Raw genomic sequence first — 25869 nt, 5'->3', positions numbered from 1 at the left:
GCTAACGGGATTTTTTCACTTTCTTTCAATGTGCTTTGGATCAGGATTTATGTCTGTATCATATTTGGTACACTGATGTTCAGTAAATAATGCTAGGATATTAGAGAGATTTGCATAGAAGTGATTATTTAGTGAGAGGGAAAGACCTGAAGAGATAGGCTGAAATACAGGAATGCAACTTTCACTATCAAACCAGGAGCCAAAAGACAAACCTGCTTATATAGATATGTAGCCTAAGATTTTAAGGTATGGCCTGGTGATGGTGAGGTAGGTGGCATCTCCACATCCCACCAGCAGTGGCTACAGCAGTGTGCTGATAGCTGCCCCCAGCCAAGGTTGGGGAGCTAAGGGCAGTTGAGCTTGACGTGAGCCGCATCACTCCCATGTTTGCTGTTGACTATAGCAGCTGGTATGCCTAATAAGCTGCTAGGCTCTGTTGGAACTTTAACCTGCCCCGAGGAGTTAGTACTGTTTCCTTTTTTGATTCATGGGAGATTTACAGGTCACCAGGTCATTTACATGTTGCTGCTATTAGTGCAGTTATTCTGCATTTATACTTGGGTTTCAGAACAGGTTTTGACCAAGAAAGTGAGAAAAAGCAGTGGTAAAGGATGCAAAAATTACTGATTACTGTAGGTAGGGGAATACACCTTACAAATATAAAGCCTGCATAAACTCCTTCTGTCCCTGGAGTGTTGCTATATACAACAGTTCTTCTTAACAATAATACTAAAAGTTGAACTTTGGTGTAACAAATAATTGAATCTCAGTGGCTAGCACTATGTCATCTGATTATAGCCGACTAGCTCTTGTGTATGAATAGCCTTGATTCTTGCTGAAGTGCTAACTCTATCAGCCTCCTGCTCATAAACAGATAATATATGACATCAGCAGGATATGTTGCACACTGAGTCATTGTCACCAACACAAAGGTAGAGTCACAGCTCCATAGCACTGGCTTAAAGGAAAAAAAATGGTTCTCAAGGGATCAGGAAGTGGCCCAGAATACCTAGGTTATTTGTCTACTTTTTAAATGGTACTTTTATCAGCAGATCACAGGATCATTTTTAAACACAAGGCCACATTGATTTGTACTTCTCTACCTGTTTCTGTTCAATGGAATTTTGAATTGAGATCCAGATCCCAAAGTCAGAACTGGGTATAAAACAGATTACTTGAGCTAAAACTGGGATTCTGAAACTTGGCCTCAGCACGGCACAGTGGTGGCTCCATACTGCTGCCAGTGGCACAAGCTTTCCCTAAGATGAGGGAAAAAATTGTAGCCTTTAGAGAGAATATCCTGTGGGAATCAATAAACTCTCAGTACTCTCATTGCAAGTAATAGGAGTTTAGACACCCAAATCAGTGCTGAGCACCTAGATTAATTTTTTGATCTGGCCCAAAGACCTCAGCTCCTACTTGGTAACAAAATAAGTGGATAGAATTTCAGGAGTCAGTGTATTGGGGGTTGAACTCCTCTAGGAATTGTGGCCAAAATGGCCACACTGTATCAGGTATTGGCCCACTGGGACCAAAAGACCCAACCTGCGGGACAATTGAACCATTTTCTTGCTACCAACTCTGAATAACCTGTATGTCCAAATAAAATTTTCAGCTGTTTGAAATTCAGATACAGGTCTTGCAATTTGAGCCCTCCTCTGCTTGGCATAGTATGATTACTGAGAAGTAGTTCTGCCATGTTCTTAGCATGCTTTTCTCCCCACCCATCTGTTCAATAGATATCACTGGAAGGAAAAGTCCCACAGCCCAATTCAGATGTAAAAGAAGCAATAGCTTACTTCGACTCGATTATTGCAGAACTGGATACAGAGAGACGGCGGAAAATTCCTGCAACAAACCTCCCAAACGCGGATGTTGACTTTGATGGTGAAGTCTATATACTTCATTTAAGTTATGATTAGTAAGGGGCTGGTGGGGAAATGTAGGTTTATGAGGGAGAGGTGTTATGTTTGTTCTCTGCACAGAAGTGAATTTCACCCTCCAAATTTTATACCCAGTTTTCGTGGCTATAAAACTTTTATAATTTTATGCAGGTTTTCCCCTTTCCATATTCATAAATGATTATCTGTTTATTCCCCTCAAGCTTACAAAACAAAAATTCACCTACAGACTAAGACAAAGTATAGAAAGAAAGTTGGACACCAAAATTCATATTGATGAAAAAGTTAAGAACAGACATTAGAATTGGAAATTATTATGGACCCTGGAATAGGTTATTTAGCATTTCGACCAGACAGGACTTCACTGGCATCCTTCTTTCTGAATGAATATCTTAACATTAGCATTCATTGGAAAGCTGTATTAACTACAGACTATCTTCTGTCTTTCAGTTGCTACCAGCACTAGTGAACACAGTTTACATTCAAACTGGATTCTTCGTGCTCGGAGACATTCACAGGATACCTCACAAACAGCAAAAGCAACAAACCAGGCTCAAACAAACAGTCAGAGAACCACCACTGGCTCCAGAAAGAGACTGGAAAGACATCCAATGTACTTACCCAAAGCAGTGGAGGGAGCATTCAACACTTTAAAATTTAAACCTAAAGCACGTAAAAAGGAATAGCTCTAGCTGGAAGATTGCTATACAAAATAATGTGTAATATTTATCTCTTTTTAAAAACTATGTCCCACCATGTACACAATAGTAGTGGCAAATGAGTATGTGTTCACTGAAGGTTCTTTATGCTGTATGTATTTTAAGCCATGGTTATTCCAGGTTTGGACTGACATCAGAGTTTAGCTCATCGAGTTCACTGTGCCTAACAATACTGCTTTATCACCAGAGGAAAAGAACCCCTTCAGCTTGGCAAGCATTTTTCAGTGTTGTTATTGGAAGCAATGATTCAAAGATTGCCTGGTGCAGTAATTTTTCTTCACTCTACTACTGCAAAGTAGATCTGTTAATATGTGGTGAGCTTGTGCATCAGTAATTCCAATTACAGTGAAATGAATTTTCCTCATCTTTGCATGTGAAAACTTAGTATGTGCCATCACCAGTCCCATGACCTGAGATCATGAAGTGGCACTAGTAAGAGGATGTGGTAAAGGAAGAAATTGCTGCAGTGAGAGCAGCCTGCATTTTGTGACATTTTTTCCCGCCATGTGTTAGGGGGAAAAAAAATCAAGTAGTTCCTATATGCAGCTTTCTGAAGGAAGTTATTTTCTTGTTGGACACTGTATGTGAAGATTTTGTGCAGTTCTTTTCGTATGGCTACAAACAAAGTGTTTGTTTATTTTACTACCCAGATGCAGACTAAGTCTTATTTAAATGCTGGAATCTGAAATATTCATATGTTCTGTTACTAATGTTTAACACCAGTGAGCTGAGACTTTTTTAATCAGTCAGGCATAGACTGTTCTCTAATGGGAGGCGAGGGGTGGAAGGAAACTACTAAGGAATCTTAAGGAACCCTAGCACATCATCATTAGGTTTCATCCGTTATCTGGATTTCTGCATAGTATTTTAATGCTTTCGTTCAAATGTAAACATCCTAAACATATTACAGAGGTGCTCCAAAGGAGGTGCTTTTGCCTTAGAGGTGCAGTATGTGCTCTATGCCAGAGGTTCTCTACCTCAACACACTTGAGACATCCCTCAATAGATTTGAGGCACCCCTTGGAAAATATCTGCTCTTAGTTTTCACTTGTTTTTTCAGCTACAGAAACATAATAGAGCAGTTCTTCTGTTGCAAAGAACTCAGAATGACCACAACAGGTCAGAATGGTCTTAACACTATGTATTCCTATTTGAAATCTTCGGCATCATCCTGTGAATCATGTCGGCGCATGTAACAGTGCTAACATTGCACCCTGTGGCACCCTTGAAATGATCTCATGGCACGCCAAGGTGCCACAACACCCTGGTTGAGAATCCCTGCTCTGTGCTTACTGCGCGGTATTTGGAACTGTTCATGCATGCAGCATGCCTATTTCCCTAATGTGCAGTGAGCAAATTAAGAACTATGCTGATGCACTAACCTCCTGCTGCAGTGGCCTTTCAGAATAGGTAGCTCTCTTTGAGTCCCTAAAATGTGTTGGAGAGAGCCCTTTGTGCTTCACTGTCTTTTCTTTTAATTGGCCTTCAAGCAATATGGATCTACAGTGCAAGGCCATAGCAAATGAAACAGAAGACAATTCCATTTTAACTGTCCATCTGCTCAATTTGTTGATACTTCCTGCTTCTATGTTCAGCAGTTTTTCTACCAAAGGACTTGGATCCCTATCCAGTGGCAAAGACCACTGTATTCATCAGTTTGTGGCATTGTGGCCTCATGAGCATCAGGCATTCTATACTGTGGTATATGACAGGTGACAAGGAGATCTGCATTTCTGTGCTTCTTGACTGAATTACTTGACCAGTATCTGACAATGAGTAAACATGCCTCACTCAAATCTTATTGATTTAGGATGCTTTATTTCACCAGATAGCAGAGTACTGATGGACACAAATTCAGCTGTTCACTGCTGACATCTACTGATAGTCTACCGTTTATCTTCCTAGTGATGTTCATGAACAGGGTTTTGCTTCTGTAACACTTCAGTCTTATCTGTACTTTCTTCACACTCAGTCTAAACTGTAGGTCTGCCTGATCTATCTACATAAACCCAGCCAACAGCAACAAGAGAGTCTGGTGTCAGGCTACAACATTGCATTAATGGATAACTTTGCTCTCCTTTTACTGCTGCTCCTCATGGTCAAACAGCTTTCCCCATGCTCTTGCTAATGGCAGCCAGTGCTGGCAGCCAACTTTTTGCCTCCCATCTGTTGGCCCTATCCACTCTGTGGGAAAATTAAAAATACTTCAGTATGCCTACAAGTTTGGGCGTGGACAAACATACCTCTCAGCAACTTTAAAAGCAAGGGAGGGAGCTGCAGTGTGGGAGCAGGCTGCAGCTGTTACAATCTGGGTGCATCTACATGAGATGGTTATTGCACAGTAGACTAATTAGCTACACAGTAAATGTCATGTATCTAGATGTGTGTCCCTATTAAGCTGGAGTAAACTAATTCACTCCGCAGTAGGGTAGTACTTGTAAATACTATCTGCAGCAGTAAAAACCTCAGCACTAAACCTGTAGATGCTGACATGGCTGGCTGGGGCATGAGGGTGCTTCAGTAGCAGGGCCGCCTGCTGGCTAGTCCCATGCTGGAGCACTCTTGTGCCCTAGCCAGCCCCCCTGCAACACATTGAGCTGTGGCGGGAAGCAGCCTTGGGCTGGCAGGCTGACCCCCCAGGCGCCTTGCAAGCTGAGGCTGCTCTGACCCACCTCAACCTGCTCTAATTTTGGGAGGGCACCTGGGAGCAATAAACTCCCTTCTCATTAGGGTGAGAAGTGAAGTCATTTTGACAACCTGTGGCACCTTGGGAAACCCCAACACAGGTGTGTCTCTGAGGCCATTTCCACCGTTTTTTGACCACTTTCTACAGTGTGTAAAGGGACTCAAATGTTCTGAAAACCTGCTCTATAACCTTTTTGAAGAACAGTAATTGAATTATATAATAATTGAACATGACAGACAGTGTTCTCCCATGCCAGTGCAACACAATCTCTGTTGTGATGTATGTGTACTTGGGGTTTAGAAAGAAAAATGTTTCTAAATTTTTCAGACTTTTTGTCTTTATTTTCTCCACCTTTACTTGCACTCATGGCAGATCAGCTACTGCATAAGGAAATAAACTAAACAAGAAAGCAGTTTCCCTAAACAATTCCATCCCCAACCCCACTTTTTAAATGCACACATGTTTTTAAATAGGCCTAAATTGCCTATTTACATATTCAGAGCACAAAATCAGTTATCTGGCTGTCTAGGGAGATGCAGGAGGCAGCTGACTGTTGGGAGTGCAGGATCAGGTTTTGGAGCTTACTGCACATATTATGGAAGACTTATTCCAGTAAAAGCAGCTCCACACCACAGTACCACTGCTGAGAAGTAGTGTCACAGCAGAGTTGGTTGGTGTGTTCTCTCAGTCACAACCCTGAGACCTGATGGACCTCATTTTGCTCTTTCTAGATCATATTGACTCTACAGAGGTATTCACAAGGCAACTGTCAAGACACTGTCTTAGCATTCAATAGGCTCAGATTAAAACCTGGGATAGATTTCCTGGAGTTTCTTCTTTCATTGTTTCAAAGTTCCATTTCATTGCAAAACCCAGGGTACCACAAGTTCATTGCATTAGTGTCACTGTTGAACACTAGTACAATGGGGATTCAGTGTATTTTCTCTCTTTCATACACGCCCAGTTGCTTGTATGAAATAGGAGATACTGTATAATAATGAGTAAGTAAATTTAGAGAGATGACGTTTTCCAAAGTTTTCATGCCCTGTAGAATTTAAACTCACGTTGTTTATATTATCATTCTGAATTGGACAACTTTGGCAGAGGCAGAAGACGTAGAGACGCTGGGTGTCTAATGGAAACTTGGCAGCTGGACAAGATGTCCACTCTGGTTTAAATCTTTCAGTGTTGTAGCTTTATAATTAAGGCAGAAGGTGTCAGCACAGCCATAGGGAAAGCACTGTAAGTAGAAGCCTGATGTAATGCACAAGAAAGATATACATTTATTTATTAAGTGAATGGGACACATTAAAAAGGAAAAGGTTTTCCACTAACACCACCACTCAACTTTAAAAGAACATACTAGTGACCAGTACATACTATCACTTCAAAAGCAGCTTCATTTACTGTAACTGGGAGGAATACTAGATTTGGCTCAGCAAGCCCATAGTTGTTCTGTTCCTGCAATGGACCATGCAGAAAGGGTTATTATCCTCAGAAAGACTTTAGTGTTACTGCCAAGAATTGCTGTGCCTTAGGTGTCTTGCTGCCTGGTTGAATCCTCATCCCTAATCCTGGGGTCTAGGTTCTCTGTAATAATGCATAGGGATAGCTGAGAGCAGTGTCCATAATGGTCAGTATATATAACAGGGAGCAGCTGAAGATATGTCATTGAAAAGCTGAGAAGAAAGAAGAAATAAAGAAGTCTGCCTTAAGTACTGTTCTTCTTCAGCTGCTGGAAGGCACTTCCCTCCACTTGCACTTCAGAGCCCCAAACCCTGTCTTGGAGTTAGACACTTAGGCCAACCCTTTCCCACAAAACACAGCTATAAGGAGAAGCCCCTTTTAGTTTGGTGCTTAAAGCACTTCCTCAGAGGGAGCTCAAGCTCTGCGGAAAACCAAAAATCAGGATAACACATGGTGAAATTCCCCTAGCTGTGCAAAGCTCAAGAGTCCCACCTCAGAAAGCAAGGGATTGGGATTCCTATTCACTATTCCCACAGACATGTCTCCAACCTATAAAAGAAGGAGGCAGAAATAAAAGAGAGAGCATATGCCCAAGAAAAGCAGGAAATTAGTATGACAGGGAGGGTGGGGGGGATGGGGAGAAGAGGGGAAAAGACTGAGAATTCATGAAATTGAAGCTCATGGTTTAAGTTTCCTCACTGTGCTCCATGATGAATTTTCTTTTTCAAGGATATTATATTTATATAATAGAGAAGAGCAACATGTAAGCATTTACCTATAATAAGAAAAAGAGGACTAAAAAAGTATTTAATGTGTACAACATGGCTGAGTTAGTTGCCAGAGTAACCATAAGATAGACGATTTCTTCTGTGACGCTAGATTTAAATCTTCATTGTTGTATCAGTATTAGTGTTGTTTGCATTCGATCCTAAGTTTTTGTTTGCCTTTTCTTTCCTCTATCTGTAATTGGTTTGTCCAGTTTAGCCACTCCATTTTGTTGCCAGTTCCTTTCTCCTTAGTTGTTCATTTTGCTCAGTTGACAAGCTCCTGTGGTGTGAGCTTCGTCAGTGGGGTTACTCCTGACTTATATCAAGTATAGTATGAACGGCCTCTGGTAAAATAACATTTTGTTCCAAAACATTACTGAGGGCAGCTTAACAGATATACCCTCTGTTGCTTCATACTTCTGCATTGGGTGATTAATAAATGTTGAGCAGGGGGTGGGACAAGATGACCTCCTGAAGTCCCTTCTAACCCTAATTTTCTATGATTCTATAAATTGTCCAGAAATTAAGATCTATTAATTTCTTGCATGGTGGGAAGTCTTATTAGTATTCCATTAACAGTAATTCTGTTGTTACTGTTTCACTGCCCAATAGTTTTAAACACACTTCTATTGTGTAATTTTAAACTACACTTCTATTTTTATTCATAAAACAAAACCAACCAAATAAAAAACCTTGACAGATGGTTTTTGAACCCAAAAACTTGCTTAAAAATTGTTCTCCAACTATTTAAGTTGGTCTAATAAAAGGTATCAGATTCACCCAAAGAACCTTGTCTGCCTATGTAGACCAACACAGCTATAGCCTACACCCCTGTAAATAAAAAAACTTGAATTTAAGGCTAGATTAGATTTTAATCAGTTAGGCATGTCTCAGGAATAATAATCAATTATCTTGTCACTTAACTTGTAAGTGACAAGATAACCCATTAGAGGTGCTTTAAAACCAAAAGGCAGACAAGGTTCTTCGGGCAAATCTGATATCTTTTGTTAGACCATCTCAAATAGTTGGAAAAATTCTTCTTTGCAAGCTTTCGGGTACAAAAACACTTTGTCAGGCTAATAAAAGATATCAGATTTATCCAAAGAACCTTGTCTGCCTGTCCTTAGACCAACATGGCCACAACCTATAACCTTAAAACCAAAAAGAATATTAGGAAATAAAAAGTTAAGTTCAATTGCTTTCTTTAAAGAGACAATGAAGGGTGACTAGGACTTTTCTGATGGGTCTGTGGTCATTGTTTTGGGCATGGCTGCATAGCCTGGACAGGCAGAAATAACTGTACTGATGAGAGGACCCCTTTCAAAAGCTTGGATGCTATCGATTGACCTGACTGCATAGCAGCTCTTGTAGATTTCCAGAATGGAGCTACAACTCTGCCTGGCCACAAGGTGGCACTTGATTCCTAACAATTGTGCTCATCTCAGGTTTCTACCATCAGCAAAAGGAGAAAATGAAAGGGAAATGGGTTTTGCTCTACTTCAGTCAACAGAATGTCAGAGAGTGTGCATGTATGTTACTGACTTGTAGTGTCCTTCATTCATAAACATTTGTTTTGAATTTCCAATTTGCTCCTGTTCTTTAAATGAACTTCTTTGTTCTTCCTTTTCAAATGAATAACCATGTTACCACAGGAGACACTGAGACATCAGTGAATCATGTTTGACCACTGATCTCTGGCTTTGCTTGGAAGCAGTTTGGACATAAGTTTCCTTACATGAAAAAAAAAAAAATCCTAGGAAGGGAGAGCTGGACTATACACCATTTGAACAAAGAATTTGAATACTTAAGAACTGAATGTCAAGATCAGCCTGAGCCACAAGTTTCAGACTTGGGTCTGAAATCCCCCAAAGTCTAGAAGATTGAAGATCCCAAGTTTGGCCAAACATAGCCTGTTGATAAAGAGCAGACATGTCCATCAGATTCAAAGACATACTTCCCCCAATTGTCATTTATGTCTAAGATTTCAGCCTCATCTTGATTCTGTTATATTTGAAGAATGATGTTCAGGTCAACAAAACAAATGGATTACTATTGCCTGTAAACAGTGTGTTGTGAGAAATAGCAAAAGGAGAAGGTGGCTGTAATATTTACAAGACATGCATCACATTTGTACCAGTGATATGATCTATCACATTCTTACGCCCATCTGGTATCACTTCTCTTGCAGGGCTAGTTTTTGTCCCCAGTCACAATCCTGTAAATCTGGAGTAATTTAATTGTAGTGAAGGAGCAGAATGGTAAAATGCAGTTACTCAGAATTACAGCCAAGAGCGCAGAAGCTGAATATACTGGGGCTAGATTTTCAGTGGCATTTAGGTGCCTAGCAGGATTTTCAAGAGGGACCTAACATATTTGCACAGGTAGGTGCCCAACTCCCATTATTGTCAACAAGAGTTAGGTACTTAACCTAGGGTGTTGTTACATTTTACAGTTCACAAGCTGGAAAGCTAGGGGGTGGCTAGGAGCTACCTAGGCTGCCATGTGGCTGCCTGGTTCTGCAGCAAGTACCCACTCCCGCTACCCCAACTGCACAGCTCCCTGGCTCTCCCTGCTCCCCCTTCTCCTGCCCCATGGCTCTGTGGCTCTCCCCAGCTCTTCTCTCCTCACCCCCTGCCCCTCACTCCTTAGCTCTCTGTCACACTAGGACAATAGATTCTGGATGACAGATTGTCCATGTTGGGGGAATGGGAACAGTGCATCCTGGGATACTGGAGAACAGAAAATTTCTGATATTGCTCTGTGGAGCAGTCTGATGTTACTGCAACACGAGCTGACTAACACCACCTGGAGGCATAACTTTGAGACATCAGAGGGCACTTAGCTTGTTTATTCCTGCCTTACTGTGTGGACACTTCTATCTTAAAAGCATTAAACACATAAGAAAGATAATCTCTAACAATCTCTTACTTGATACTTACTGGGATTTTCAGTTGAGTCTGTCGACCCCTTTCAGTGCTCATTTGAAAACCAGGCCAAGTTGAGACAGCTCTGTTTATATAAACGGAACTGGACTTCTAAAGAGTTTGGATTTAGCCTGGACCTTCTGGGTGCCTATACACATGCTCTGACATGTTCTAATTGGAAGGCGTTGGAGCAGACTCAAGTAATTGAGCCTGCTCCATGCCACGTTCTAATTAGAACACTCTAGCATTGCTGGAGTGTGACATGTATAAGCCCCTGCAGATTTCAAAATGGCTGCTGGGGTGCTTTAACTAAAGTTTGTCACACAGCATCCTGTGGCCATTTTTAAACACACAGATGCTTAATACATGTGACACTGTGGCATTTTAATTAGCATGACTCTCTGGGAAATACTCTAGTTAAAATGTACACCCCCCCCCCCCAAGTATGTGAATAGGATCCTTCTGTTTTGGGGATTGTTAATGTCAATTGTGAGAGCCTGTAAAAACATATCCAGGAGCTTGGCAAGATTTCTATTCTCATTGAACAAAGCTCCTGCCAATGCTAATACTAGTGTTCCCTCAAAAGGTGGGCACCAAGAGTAGTATTAAAAGTACCATTGCTATTCCAAATGCGGTGGCTATGACATTGTCAGAAAAACTTTAGGGTACAGCTATTCACCACACTTGCAATTATCTTCATCTGCTAGAGGATGTGTGTATGAGAGAGAATGGCATTTTCCATGGACATTTTGTTGTGGTAACCACCTCACTCATCAGTTTCCTCGTGGTAATAGATCAAACTTGTTATTATGCACACAAGTAAGATTACAGAGACCAGATTCTGATCTCTCTGAAATTAGTGGAAGTCTGGAGTCCTCCCTTAACATGAAGATGTTACAGAAAACAAAAAGGCAAGAAGAAAAAAATACATTTAGAGATAGATACTAGGATACAGAGAGACCGAAAATATTACCTTCCTGGGCACTGCTGCCCTTAGCTGTTACATTGTACTTAGATATTGTGGTGTGAGACATTGTTAAAGTACATAAGACATATAAATAGCTTTCAATCCCTTTGGTCACTCCTTTAAGTTCTTTCCAGATAAATTCCCTGAATCTGTGTATTTGGATGCCAAGTGCATTGTATTCACAACCGATGCATCGGAGTATGAAAACACTGGATTTCTACTTTGTACTAAAAATCACTTTCTTCTCCTATTATCTCTGTACTTGACCTCTTTAGCTCTGATGTTAAAGCTTTGCTTGGCAAGGATACGTTGAATAGTAAGTTGTTAGTTTCTTAATTCTCGGTGGATGTCTTTGTTCTCTGTGCAAAGGGCTCCAGACATTACAAATTGATGCATTAAAAAAAAATCTCAGTGTTGGTAACAAAACATCAACAAGCATAGGCAACTCAGACAATCCAGAACAACCCAGAGCACCTGCCCACACAATCTGAGAGCAGACAGCACTACCATGGTAAGCTTCTTTCAGCATTGCTGTTTTAGGGAAACATATGCAGTGAAAGAACACATTTTTTTAATTCACTAGCCAGTTTCATAAGTCAGATGTAAATACCAATTATGCTGTGGTTTTTCCTAACAAAACAGTTGCCTTTCAGTCAAGTCTTCAGCTTGATGCAAGATCCATCAGTTTCCTTCTTTGATCTGTCTATATTTTAGCCATATGCATTCCAAAAAGAGCTCACTTAACTGGCAACAATTTTTTGTAAACATCTTTAATTACATATTGGCTTTAACATTTCATTAATATGTTTTCTCTGTGGAAACCAGGACCACTGATATGCAAAGAACAAGTATCCATAGGTTCTGCATGAGGGTTGGAATGAGCGGAGCTATTAAACAAACAAACTTACAGGAAATGAGTAAAAATATAATTGTTTCCTTAAAGAGGCCATCGTGTCATTTTACTTAATTAGCTCATTAAGACCTCTACTTTTGTTCATGTTCCATTAGGCATAACATGTTAATTTTTTCCCCCTCTTTAGTATGGTTTTATCAATACCTGCCTGAAATCTCTTGTTATAGAGAAATTTGGAGACAAGACCTGGGAAAAACTCAAGTAAGTTTTAAATCCTTTAGAAGAAAAGCATTCATATGAGAGTTGGGATTTTCATAATGAAACCAAGGACAATTTAGATTTTACTGTGTCCTGTTGAACATTCAGGCCACAGAGCTTTATATTTCACAATTATAATTAATTATAAGCAGAGTGCGCCAAATTCTGTGCTGAGTTACATCCTCATTGAACTTAAGGGAGTTGTGCTCAGTGTAAATCAGCAGACAGCCTAGGAGAGGCAAGTTTATCCCAAGTGTAATTTAGTAAAGTCAGTGGAGTTCTACAGGAGATGAATTCATCCTTGCAATTAATAATGTTTTTAGTTTATGCCACCTTCACATTCCCCCTCTGCTGTTTCATTTGTTGCATGTTGCAAAATATCAAATTCCACTTTAAATGGAAACTTCAGAGTTGGATTGATACATATTTGGTTAAGGAGTTGTTCATGGCTACAATAAGCCACAAATGTCTGGGGGTTGTTGGATTTTTCACAGAACCATCTCTATTGTATGGAGGAAGCAGTAGAGAGTAGAGAAAACTTTAAGTAGTACAGCTGACCCTGGCTAGAAAGGAGAACCAGAGCTCCTTGAAGCTAACAGACATTTCTGTGCCTCTGATGCTACACATCTCGCAAGATGTAGCAGCTGTTTGGGGAATTAGGACTATGGGCATACCTACACCATCTTGGTGCTGAGTCTGTGAGCATCACCGTATAGCACCCTCTACCCACTCGCTCCTGGTTTCTATGCCCAATCTGGAAAATTGCTACTTTAGAGTGGCACCAAGTAGTCAAGAACTACGCTTAGAGTCTCTTGTCTCTGATGTGCTTGCTGACAGTCACAGCTAGTCCACGTTGCCTAATTTGCAAAATTTCGTGCATATTGGTGGGTGGTACGGGATCTGGTTTGTGGGTGGTATGTGCGTCTTATATACAGGGCATATCTACCCAGTCTCTGGACTGTGTGGGTGATACAGAGCTCAACCTTCTCCCACAATTATATGAATAGGGAAAAATTCCATAAGGGAATTTCTCATACAGTTTGCTTCCCCAGAGCCCTATACCATTGAAAGGAAGGACAACTTTGCTAACAGACAGCAAAGAATGCATTTATAATAAAGGAAATAACCTTGCAAGCTTTGCAGGTTATTGTTAACAGAGTCCATCGATATTTTGGAACTTCTGAATTCTAGTAACGAATGCCATAGAAATGCCAATAAGTATGGAAAAATGAAGAGTGCGAACTCTCATTTGTAATCTCTAGAACAACAGATTTGGTCTCTAGTCAATGTTTTTCATGTCATGCAGTTCCAGTCCCTGGAAAAGAACTTGCATTTCAACCTGAAGTGCTGCATGCCCTAATAATTAATATAAAGACTAAACACAGACAGATGGCAAAATAAACTCAGTAAGATGGGTGTAAAGCTGGAGTGATTTTCACCAGTGTAACTGGGAGCAGAAGCTGAGCCAAAACATATAGAGAGTTCTCAGTGCAGTTTGAGCCATCACAGTTTTCACAAAAGATCCAAGAATCATGTTCTTGGCTTCTCGTGCCTGTATATCAAGCAGAGTGTACAGTGACATTTGCAGAGTGTTTTTGGCTGTCTTCAGCACATACACATGCTTATGTTGGGCCTCACATTCATTTCTGTCTGACTCTGGCAACTCTTTTAAGCTGAGCTGATAGTAGTTTTGTCTTTCAGATGTTCACTTGCATTGTTATCTGCAACTATGCCAGAAACACCCAACTTATTAAGACCATGCTCCAACTCTCTTCTGCTAGGCTCCCAAACAGTTTTGTCCTATATAGAATGCCTGTGAAACCAACGGACATTTCCTACACAGTGGTTTACTGTAACTAGAACAGAGGAGAAAAACTTCATTAGGGACATGCTTAAAATTAGAATAGGAAGGAATTAGCAACATCACATGTGATAAAAATAGAGCAGCAGAAACCTGAAAGGACTTTGGGGCAGGACCTGTGACTGTGTTTTGCACAGAGCTGATCACATTGATAATGCTCACAAAGTAACCTCTGAAGGTCAGTAATACAAATTAGACCAACCCCTGCTGATGTGGCTGAGAAGAAACATGCTTGAATACCCAACTAGTTTACATACGGAATTGAATCAGATCCCATTATACCAGCAGCTTTCCCAGAGAGCAAAGATTGGGAAGGTTGAGGCACATGAAAGAGGCTCAAGAGAATTAGAGTCAGTTCCCAGGTTTCCAGAAATATCTATTTTGACCATAGTCAAATCATGTCGGCCAGGATTTTCTAGATGTTGGTAACGGTCCTGAGCATTTGGTATGAGGCATCTGATAGTCACCAACACCACCCCTTTGGGTCTCACTTGGTATATCCAAAATGCAATAATGTTTAAAGAAATATTTGCCTTCATTTTCATGCCTAAATTCCCTGCTTTTAAACTGATTCTGCCCTTCTCACACTTTGTCCATTTAGACCATAAACTCTCCAGGGTAGCAACACCCCCCCTACCCCATATTTGTACAGCTTCTACTATATGTTTGTCCTGTGCTTGGCACACCAAAACCCTGATTTCATTCAGTGCCCCTAGATGCAATATAAATAATTCCAAATAATGCAACAGCCACACAGCTGTTTTTAAATGGTTGTCATCTACTGCAGCCTGCCCAGTTTTCTAAGGCAGAGAATCCAGGAATTGTTCCCCAACATGGGCATGTACAGCATGTATAGCTGGCACAGTCCAAAATCCTTTTCCTGAAGGATTAAATACTGGTATGTTTTCCTTCATCACTGACCATCATGTGGCTATCTTGGTTTACCTATCTTTATGTTTTAAAAGATGTGCTTAACTGGGGCTAGCTCAAAGAAACCCTTACTTTGCCTTCTAGTTCCTTTCTGCCCCGATTCATACACCTCTCCAGAAAACTCTAGACCTCTGTGCCAAGGAACAACTGGATGCAATTGGGGGATGTTGCTACTTGGAGGAATTACTCATGTAAACATGTGGAGTATTAGAATAAGCTGGGACCTGATCTCCCTGGTCTGGTTTCACTGCACTCAGCTCTATCAGTGGATGGATTGGCTTCAGGCAGTTACCAGACAGAATGGCTTCCCTTCTGTGTTTTCCTAAGTCATAATCTACTGTATTTTTTCAGAACACAGGCAGGGATCCAAGACACCTTCATGACTTATACAGTGTATGATGATGTTATCACCTTCAAGCTGATCCAAGAAGCCTGCAAAACACTAAGTAAGAACAGTTTATTCCTTTACTTATTAAGCACTGACAGCTTAGTGCAATTCAGATGCTGTTTTTATGCCAAGAAGCCAGATGATGGCAGTACCTGGGATCAGAGCAGAGTTGTACCATTCCAGGGGAAGTTGTGGAAGGCTCATGCTAGGGAGACCCAACTCCACTTGGATCGGCTTAGTCTGAGGGAGGGGGAGGAAGGGGCCATCCCCCAGAAGGATGGGGCAGTGCATGCTCTCTCCTTGCCCAGCCAGCTTGGAGATCCACCCTCTTCCCTGAACTCCCCAGCCAGCAGCCATGTCATGGCATTTCATTTCAAACCACATTTTTTTCATGAAAAATGCAAAATCATGATTTAAACCAGGTCCTATGTATAGTATAAGCTTTCATAAGCAGATGGATTACTTTCTCAGATGCTGTGAAGGGACCCATGGATGTTAAGTATGTTGTCATTATTATGTCAAGTATGGCCTAGACCAGTGGTCACCAAACAGTCAATGGGGATCGACCAGTAAATGCCAAAGCACCTTGAAGTCAATCCTGGGCTCTTGGGGCTGAGTGCATGCATGCATGTCCATGTCACACCCCTCACCACAAGCCCAGCAGTTCAGTCAGTGGGGGAGGGAAAGAGTGAAGACCCAGGGGGCATGTGCAGCAGGGCTCAGGGTGCAAAGGGTAGCCCACAGTGGCAGCCGGGTGGGGTGGAGGATGAAGCCACGAGTGGCTCATCCAGGGATATGGGGAGTGGGGGTCATGCAGCCCAGGAAGACACAGGGGGTGTGTGCCCCTGGACCTGTGACCAGGATGGGCTGGGGCCAGGACAGCATAGGCCTGCATGGGAGCAGGGCCACAGGGTGGCCATAGTCCCCTCACCCCCTACTCTCAATGCTGCCGCTGAGCACAGTGCAAGCCAGACCTGATGGGAACAGCCTGGTGCGGCCTTCCCCTCCCCACCCCTCCTAAAGACATGGGGGCTGGGGGCTGGAGGTATGGGAGAGGGTGGGCTGCAGCTGTGGGCTGAAAGGTTGCACAAGGCTGTTGCCTCTGGGCCTGGCCCACGTTGCACTCTGTGCAGATGGTGCCAATGCTGGGAGTGGGAGGGCTATGCCCCCCCACCCCCTGTGGCCCTGCTCCCAGTATTGCTGCCACAGCTGCCCAGCTAGGAGCAGCCCACAACCTGCCCCACCCAGCAGGCAGATCTGGGGGCATGTGCCCCCCCATGCACTCCTGGGCTGTGTGCCTCATCTCCCCACACCACTCAGATGAGCTGCTCATAGCTCTGTCCCCCACCCCACCCCACCCTGACTGTGCACGGCTTGCCCCAACCTCACCAGCATGGGAGGGGGGTGCAGATCAAGGCCCTAGTGGTGAAGGAGGGAGTGGGGCTAGAGATAGGGCCTTGATCTGCCCTGCCCCCCCATGGCCCTTTCCCCTCACCCCTCCACAGACTTACCTACTGGGCATGGTGGGGGGCAGGTGGTGAGGGGCAGGGGCATAGATCTTTGGTTCCTTTTAAATTCCAAAAGTTATCTCCAACCTAAAAAGGTTGGAGACCACTGGTCTAAACCAAGGGTGTTCAGTCTTTAGCCCACAGGGCAAATCTGGCTCACAGAGCTGTCATCTGGCCTGCAGGGCTCCCCACTTGTCTGGAAACTTGGTGGTAGGGGAGTGATGGCATCACTCACCTACTGCCAAATCTTCTGACCTGTGGGCAGCCCTGGACCTTACAAGCTGGACCAGGAACACAGTCCCTGCACATAAGGCCAGGCAGGGGCAGCACTTGGCCCCCAGTGGAAGGGAGTGGTACCTGGCCCCCAGGACCCAATCCCAGTGTACAGAGGGCAGGGGGGGTGGCACTGGATCTCCAGGACCCAATTCTGGCATGTGGGAGGTTGGGAGGGGGCAGTGCCAGGCCTCCAGTATCCAATCTCAGCAAACCAGGGGACGAAGGGGTGGTACCAGGCCTCAGGGTCCAATCTGTGTCACTCATTTGGCACCTGGAGCCACTGGTTGAGCATCACTGGTCTAAATCAAGACTATGAAGTCTTATCCTATTACCTGGATTAATTTTTATAAACCCACCGAGGGACATAGGGCAAACTGCTTTGTTTTTCTCTCTCTTTGCCTCTCTCAGCAGTGCCCCCCACCCTTTTTTCTTTCCCCTTTGTACTCTAATCACTGCTTTCTGTTCCTGAAGTCCCTTCACAGCAACTGATGAAGCAAGCCCTCTATTTACAAAAGCTTTTACTATACATCTCTAAATTAGTCTATAAATGTGAAAATCTACCCTGCCTCTTGCTATGTCTAGAGCTGGGCCCATCTCAGGACATACCCCTCTAATTTTAGGGGTGCATCTATACCATGCATTCAGTGTGATGTTCCCCAACACTTCTTACCCGCCCCCTACTGCTTGCAAACACCATGCTTGGAAACACAGCAGTGAAACTACTCTAGGGAATGCCATTTCCCCAATGACCACTCTTGAGACCTTGACCTCCAGCATGCCTGAGAGCAACTTCTAGGTATGCCCCAGGGATGGTCTTACTTTGACATTTTGGGGTTTGGAGTAAGATCAGGTTTTAAGGGAGTAGGGGATGCTGAGGGCGATCCCTACCAGCACACACTGAGAAGGTGGGGTAGACATCTCCTGGATGTCTTTGGAGAAATCCTTCTGAATTTTGAGGGCAACTCTTAGGAAGGATGACTGAGGTAAGAGGTTCATTGGCTTCTGAGCACAAGTTTTGACACTAGGGCCCCTCAAAAACCATGCTCTCAGCATGACTTTATGATGAGATGCAACTTTCCCACTAGTATAATCTTTGCAAGCTTTGTGGTTGTGATAAATTGATCTGATGGTACATAGTTCTCAGGGCCTTTGAATGGTTGGAGGTGTTCCTACCTGGCAGCCTAATAAACAGTCCACTAAATTCCATACAATATGGCTGTTACAGGCAGCCAGATAGGAATATATCTCATTAGTTTGGAGCTTATCTACAGCACCTTCCTACTGAACCTGGGACTACCAGCCTGAAGAATGCTCTACCCACTTGCTCCTGTTCAGTCCAAACCCATTCCAAGAAATGAAACTATGTACCTGGTTTGCAACAGCCCTGAGCATATAACAAGAAGCATGCCTGATATAGGGAAGCAGAATATGGCACTGGAACACATGTGTGCTCAGGACTGCTTTAAAACAGGTATAAGGCCTTATTTGGGAGGCTTTGGGACATGAGGCTTTGGGACTTCAGGCTCCACTAAACATGTCCCATGAGATTTGGAACATGCTTAGTGGGAGCAAATGCTTGGGGGGCAGAGTACATTTCTTCATGGCAGCCCCAGTCACAGCACAGAAGCAGCGTAGATATGTAAGACAATATGAGGTTGAATTACATGTAAGAGGTGTCAGGAGCATATTTTTGATCCAACTACTTACTTTGCTGTAGAGAGATGGGAGGAACTCTATTTACTAGCAGCCTGCAAGGGACTACATAATTAACACTGTAAGACACAGAAATACCAAATAAAGGCCTGTTTGGATAGAGGACAAGAGGCCTAAATTAAAGGAACTAGACTCCAGAGACCAAGTATTATCTATTACACTGATCTGAAGGAGGATCCACTCTGCTGAAGTCAACAGAATTCCACAAGTGTAAAAGGGTCTAACATTTTCTATGGGAAGTACAGCTATAGTGGTTACTAGCTAAGATCAGGTACATTTAGAAACAAAAATAGACATAACTTGGAAAGTTAATCCCCATCAGATTATCCCAGTTTTCAGCATACCACTAGTGTAATTGGAGGGTGAGGGGGGATGACCAGGGCAGGAGCCTCGAGCATGGCCCTTGTTGGGAGGGAGCACGCAGAAACAGTGACCCCCCCCAAAGTGGTAGCTGATCACCAGGGATCCTGATTTTGTCTGATAAGAAAACAACCCCAATTTTTGGATATAAAAAAGTAACCCAAAATCTACATTTTCCCACTATATATATATAATTAGTGGCGTTTCATTTTAATCATAGAAAATGTGGATTTTTCGTTACTTTTTTAAGTCTAAAAATTGGGGATATTTTCTTATCAGACAAAACCAGGATCCTCACTGATTACACTGCTACAATTGGCATAGCAGTGGCCAGTGCTTCCCTGTGTACTCTGGCTGCCCTGGGCGTGGAGCTGCACTGCTATGCCTCTGCACGATAGGTTCCATTTGGTCCCTATGCTATTTGGCCACATACCATTCAGCTTTTGAAGTTTTATGATTCATGCCACATGACTTTGATACCATTTCACAACCCTGATTTTTACTGTCTCTTTTTGCAGGCATGTCAGAAGCAACAGTGCTGAAGCTTTTTGGAGAATATTTCTTCACTTTCTGTAAGATGTCAGGGTATGACCGAATGCTACAGACTCTAGGAGGGAATCTAACTGAATTTATTGAGAATCTAGATGCTCTTCATAGTTACCTTGCATTGTCTTACCAGGTACTATTTTCTCTCTCTGTTCCTGAGAATTAATAAGGCTCTTCCACATAACAGTTCTAGTTCAGTGTTGGGTAGGAAGTCCTCTGTCCACCACCCAGGCCTCCTTAAAGAAGAAAACCCATGGAATGTCAGTGGAATTGCTAGCCTGAAGCAACAAGGGGGATTTTACAGATAGATTAAATGCAAGCCAATTCAGAATAATGTCTGTAGTTACCTCTCTGCATGGGAAGGCCATGTGTAGTGTCAATACTCCAGCACTGCCCTTCCCATACCAACTCTGGTTAGTCCCATTAGAAGAAACCCTTTGAAGTCTAAAAGCAAGATGGGCACTACCTGTTTTTGGGCTTCCCTACCTACCCTTGAATTTTGTGAGTGAAGTCCCAAAGAAGTAAAAACAAAAATGAATGAAACATGATGGAATGAAGCATTCTCTCTTAAAAAGTTAGCTTTTTCTTCTCTGTTACAGTTTTCAGTTGTCCTGTATTTGCTGACAGTCATTATCTACCTGAAGTCATCAGTAGGCAACTCCCCCAACTATTTTGAATCAACATCAGTTAGGATGATGGTTGATGTCAGTGAAGCTATGCTGTTTATATCATATTACATCATGATTTTGTGACCAAGAGATTTTTTCCATGCAGCTCTAGAGTGAAAGACTATACAGTATGAAAATTTGAGTTTTCCAATCCCTTTTATGCAGGAAATGAATGCGCCGTCTTTTCGTGTGGAGAAGAGGACAGATGGGGCAATGTTACTTCACTACTATTCTGACAGGAGGGGCCTGTGTCATATTGTACCAGGTAAAAAGCAATATTACCTCATTGTAGGTTCTACTGGCTTCTCAGATGCCCATCATCCAGACCTGCTTTTCTTGAAAATTCGACTGAAGGGAAGTCAGCTAACATGGGCCTCCACTGAGAGGGCCACCATAATGGGTGGGATCTACTACAGAGATTCCTAGGATTTTAGCACTTCTTGGATCACTTTCAAAGCCTTGCTCAACTTTGTTCTTGCATCTCTCACTCTTTTTTCTTTCTTTCTGAGAAATCATCTCTTCTCTTCCATTGCTTTCCTCCATACTCTAGTCTTGTCCTCCTTGCAGACCTTTAAAAACATGCTTCTCCTAAAGGGCCTGAAATATATAGTCCTGTCTACAAGGAAGCATTTACAAAAGGAAGCTAGAATATATACTTTAAAAGTAAGTTAAGAAAATGCCAGGGCCAAAAGGACATGCTGCAGTCCACTAGATACTTTCTTTCTCTCTCACATTGCTTCATTTTATACTGCCAATCTAGATTGTAAAATCTTCGATGAAGGGACTTGTCACCTTATTCACAAAGTGCATAGCTCTTTTGACAATCAGGACTCGTAGTAGAGATGATATCTTTTATTAGACCAACAAGATTTTTGCAAAAAAAAATTCCATAATTTCTTTTTAAATCTGTATTTTAAAAAATTAAAATTCTAACTTTTTAAATGTAAATTTTAAGATTTTATCATTTACATTTTTTAAATGATACAATTTTAATTTTTTTGCAAAAATCTTGTTGGTCTAATGAAAGATATCATCTCTACTACGAGTCCTGATTGCCTTTTCCTCTCCACCAATACGATTACAACTTGGATACCTAGCTCTTTTGAGGCACATGGAGGAATTCCTATCCTGATCCACATCAGGTAAACCAGGCCTCAGTTTCCCCTCATTGGCTTAGTAATTCATATGGTTCAGCCACAGGTCAAGCCATAAGGTCCTTCTTTATAGCAAGGGCAGACCTTGACTAAGAGACTTATGAGACTAGGGAGGGTAAAAGACTGGAAAGTATTTTTTGGATTCACAGAAGAGGAGTGCCTCCTCCCCTCTCTGAAGCTCCAGACTAAGACTCCTACATAAGAGCAGCTGCACACAACAGGGTTTAAGTCAATACCATTTATTTTATTGGAGGCCATTTTAGTCCTGTCCTCACCACTTGAAAACAGCCTGTCAACCCATGAACAACTTATACCCTTGCTGGAGGCCTGTCCCTCTCTGTCCCCTTTCCCCATCTCCAGTCCTTCCCCCAAGGCCTATCAGTGCAGCCGGTGAGACATTCCAGATCTTGCCTTTTCCTTCATGTACCCAGAGTTTACTTAATTTAGCCTTGAACTGTTTCCTAGCCTGACTTATGTCAGGCCTCTAGTCACACGTTTTCTGGACTGTAAATCCCAGTGTTTCTTTAGTTTTCATTCAGATGAGGATCATGATTTCACTTGGTTTATAGTCTGTGTTAAAGGGCCTGACCAGTATTTTATCACTGAGCCTCAGCTTCTGAAATCAGACCAGGTAGCCTCCTTTCCAGCCAGTACATCTCCAGTACAGGTTGGTGCATCCAAATTGTTTGCTTAATACAGTGGGGATAAATGGGGGAAATAAGGTGAGCCGAGATTCAAGCTTCAGATTTGACTCTGGATTCAAACCTTCTCAGGTCTACAGATGTTGAGAATGAGGATTTTGATCTTGGGCCATCACTAATGAAAGACTACACTCAGTCAGAAAATCATTATCCCTCCCTCCCCGCACCCTTCACCACTGCCCAATCCAGGAAAATTACAATTAAAAGAAAAAAATTGAAACCTTCACTTTGGAAGCAATATCACAGTCACTTGTGCCTCTTTTCTTTGGCAACATTTCAAGCATACTTAACCCAGTCTTAAACCAACATAAACGTGCATCTAATGCAGGACTTTGCACTCACTTAAGAGACTTAGTTTGGAAACATACAATTAGTTATATAACTTTGGTGTTAGGTAAGGCCTGGGGCTACAGAACTTTGTAAGGCATGTGTAGATCCTATCCACTTTTAAAGTAGACAGCAGTGTTGGATGCTTTTTGTAACAAATGGAAGTAAGTATCCATGTGCATGTGTGTGCATACATGTTTTGTTGTGGACAGTGGGAATCATCATGGGCATTGGTGCTTATGGTTTTCATGTTAGTGGCTGTGTTAATGTAAAAAAATCTAAGCTGTTGGGGTTACACATCTGGGTTATGTGTCCAGTAATGGGTGCTCTATATATAACCTAGAGAGGCAGAAAGGAAGACACCTGTGCAGCATCTGTATCAGCTGAACGGTGGGTTCTTTGGATTATAATTTTACATTAGATGGAGGAGAACCAACTAGCTCTCTCCTTTTGGTAAATTAATTATAAGAGTTATCTGGTGCTTTCACCCAGAAAAGACATCTACAAGCTTCACTGTTCTAATTCTGGGCCAAATTCTGACTCAGTTCCGCTAGGAAGAAATCCCACCTCCCTAAAACTGCACTAGTGTGAACCTTGAGTTTAACAGAATGAAGATTATAGTCCTCAAAATCACTGATCCCCATGAGTTTCCAGAAATGTAGGTATATATAAATATCTTATTAGAAACTTACTTTGCATAGCATCCTTCATGCCAATATATTAAAAATTAAATAACACAGGCAGTAAGGTAAATCCTAGAAGAAATTGCTGAGAAGCACAAGGAAGAAAAGAGAGGTTTTCCAAATAGAGATGTAGGCTCCAAGAAACTCTGCTAACACCAGGAGGTCCCCAAACTAATCTATGATTCCTTGTAATACAGGTATCTTAGAGTCTGTTGCTAGAGATTTCTTCAACAGTGAAGTGACAATGGAAATTCTTAATCAAAGTGAAGACAGGGAGCGCACTGGGAAAAAGGAGCATGTGGTATTTCTTGTTCTGCAGAAGCTTAAAAGACCAGAGAGAAAGACAAGAGAAGAAACAAATTCAGAAAGTGGCAACTCACCTAACAGTAACAAGGTACAATAATAGATTTACAGAAAGGAGGGAGATAACTTATAATTTTCTGGGTCAGCCTGTTTTCTTTTAATGTGCAAGAAATATCTGAGAGAAAACAAGCCATGTATTCTCCCTCTCACTATAGAGTTGGAGTGCAATGATGATGGGGTTTGTCCAATTATCCTTTACCTTGCATCTTGCAAAGTCAATTAGATTAAAGGAAAATAAGGGCAAAACAGCTGTATTTGTTTCAGGTGTAAATGATTACATGAGGTGAAGGGCTCTGGGGAATTAGCTTGCAGAACTCTAGATAAGTTCTTGATTAAGCTGAATAACCACAAAGAAAATAATAACTAAAAATTGTTATATTTGAGAAAGAGCATGTGGTCAGGTCATTGGAAGAGTGCCATTATCCATATGCATAATGAAACAAAGTGATGGTTCCATGTGCAACCTTAACTTTGTCATTTCCTGTCTTTACATACTTAAGTTTCAACATTATTGCTGTCCTACTGTAATGTATTTAAATGGCCTATCCATCTGAATCATGTCATACTCACACACAAACACTCTCTCATCTTAGACGGCTTTCTTCTCTGAGGCACAAGATGTAGTCTTTCAGCAAATGAAGAACTGCTCTGCTTTGTCATGCCACCTTAAAAAGAAATCCCTCTGGGACATTGTGCGAAGTGTTGTGAAATTTAGGAAAGGTGAGTGTATGTCTTCCTAACCTCAGCTACAGTGATCATAATGAGATATGGGTCTCAGCTGTGTAGACAAACAGACACCTTCCCAGGAGGGGAACAGCTTGCTGGAAATAAATACTGGAGGCAGTAAAACACTCCAGATGATGTTATTGATTTATGTAGGGATTGCAGAGTTTGGACTGGGGGAAGGAGAGAGAGAGATTCTTGTTTAAATATGATCAGACCATTATTTGCCCTTTTAATAGATCTTCATTATCACTGATGTAGCTTGTTGCATTGGCTTATACACTCTGAAAAATTATTTATTTTGCAGGCCATTTTGCCACTTTATTTTATTTAGATTATTTTTTAAATTTTAAAGTGACAAAGGACTAGACACTCGGAAGACTGATAACAGCATGTGGAGCCTTTGACCTGTAGGTGTGTTTGTACAGTCAGTATAAAATGGTCCCAACCCTTTGACCAGTGAAATGGCCACACCACAAAAAAAGAGAGCACAGAAGGCAGGTGGTGTCACCACTGAGGCCAGTGACTGACCTGAATAGGAAAAATGAATGATCTTCTCTTTATAACAGTGGTCTTTCCTGGGCCAAGCTGAGATCTTGTTAGGTATTGCTCTTGCCAATGCTACACAAATTCTGTGGATCAAGAGAGGACTTTGTTTTTGATGGCTGTGAATCCGGTGCCTTGTAGACTGTCATAGTTTCATAGTTGGTAGAGTTGGAAGGGACCTGAGCAGATCATCAAGTCCGGCCCCCTGCCGTGGGCAGGAAAGAGTACTGGGGTCAAATGACCCCAGCAAGGTGTCTATCTAGCTTCTTCTTAAAGACCCCCAGGGTAGGAGCCAGCACCAGTTCCCTTGGAAGTTGGTTCCAGATCCTAGCTGCCCTGACTGTGAAGTACTGCTTCCTGATGTCTAGCCTGAACCTACCCTCTGCCAGCTTATGGCTGTTGTTCCTTGTTACTCCCGGAAGTGCTCAAGGGACCAGGGACTCTCCCATTACCTGCTGGTCCCCCTTGGCCAGTTTATAGATGGCCACTAGATTCCCCCTCAGCCTTCTCTTGTGGAGGCTGAACAGGTTCAGGTCCTGTAGCCTCTCCTCGTAGGGCCTGCCCTGCTGCCCCCTGGTCA

General features: G+C 42.3%; 1 protein-coding gene across 1 annotated transcript in view; it reads left to right on the top strand.

The window, feature by feature from the left end:
• The first annotated feature begins 1496 nt into the window (after nt 1-1496).
• The window catches only part of LOC109305518 (guanylate cyclase soluble subunit beta-2-like), a 43918-nt gene continuing 19545 nt past the window's right edge, over nt 1497-25869 (top strand). Inside the window, exons 1-10 of the mRNA XM_019528512.1 lie at nt 1497-1514; nt 1740-1887; nt 2055-2185; nt 2352-2465; nt 12472-12545; nt 15685-15779; nt 20097-20257; nt 20958-21057; nt 23855-24051; nt 24614-24740. Coding sequence (XP_019384057.1) covers nt 1497-1514; nt 1740-1887; nt 2055-2185; nt 2352-2465; nt 12472-12545; nt 15685-15779; nt 20097-20257; nt 20958-21057; nt 23855-24051; nt 24614-24740 — 1165 coding nt within the window. The remainder of the gene's footprint in view (nt 1515-1739; nt 1888-2054; nt 2186-2351; nt 2466-12471; nt 12546-15684; nt 15780-20096; nt 20258-20957; nt 21058-23854; nt 24052-24613; nt 24741-25869) is intronic.

Source organism: Crocodylus porosus, unplaced genomic scaffold (assembly GCF_001723895.1).
Source record: "Crocodylus porosus isolate Cpor-Errol unplaced genomic scaffold, CroPor_comp1, whole genome shotgun sequence".
NCBI lineage: Eukaryota > Metazoa > Chordata > Crocodylia > Crocodylidae > Crocodylus > Crocodylus porosus.
Note: the sequence above shows the minus strand (reverse complement) of the source record. Positions and strands in the feature narration are given on the sequence as shown.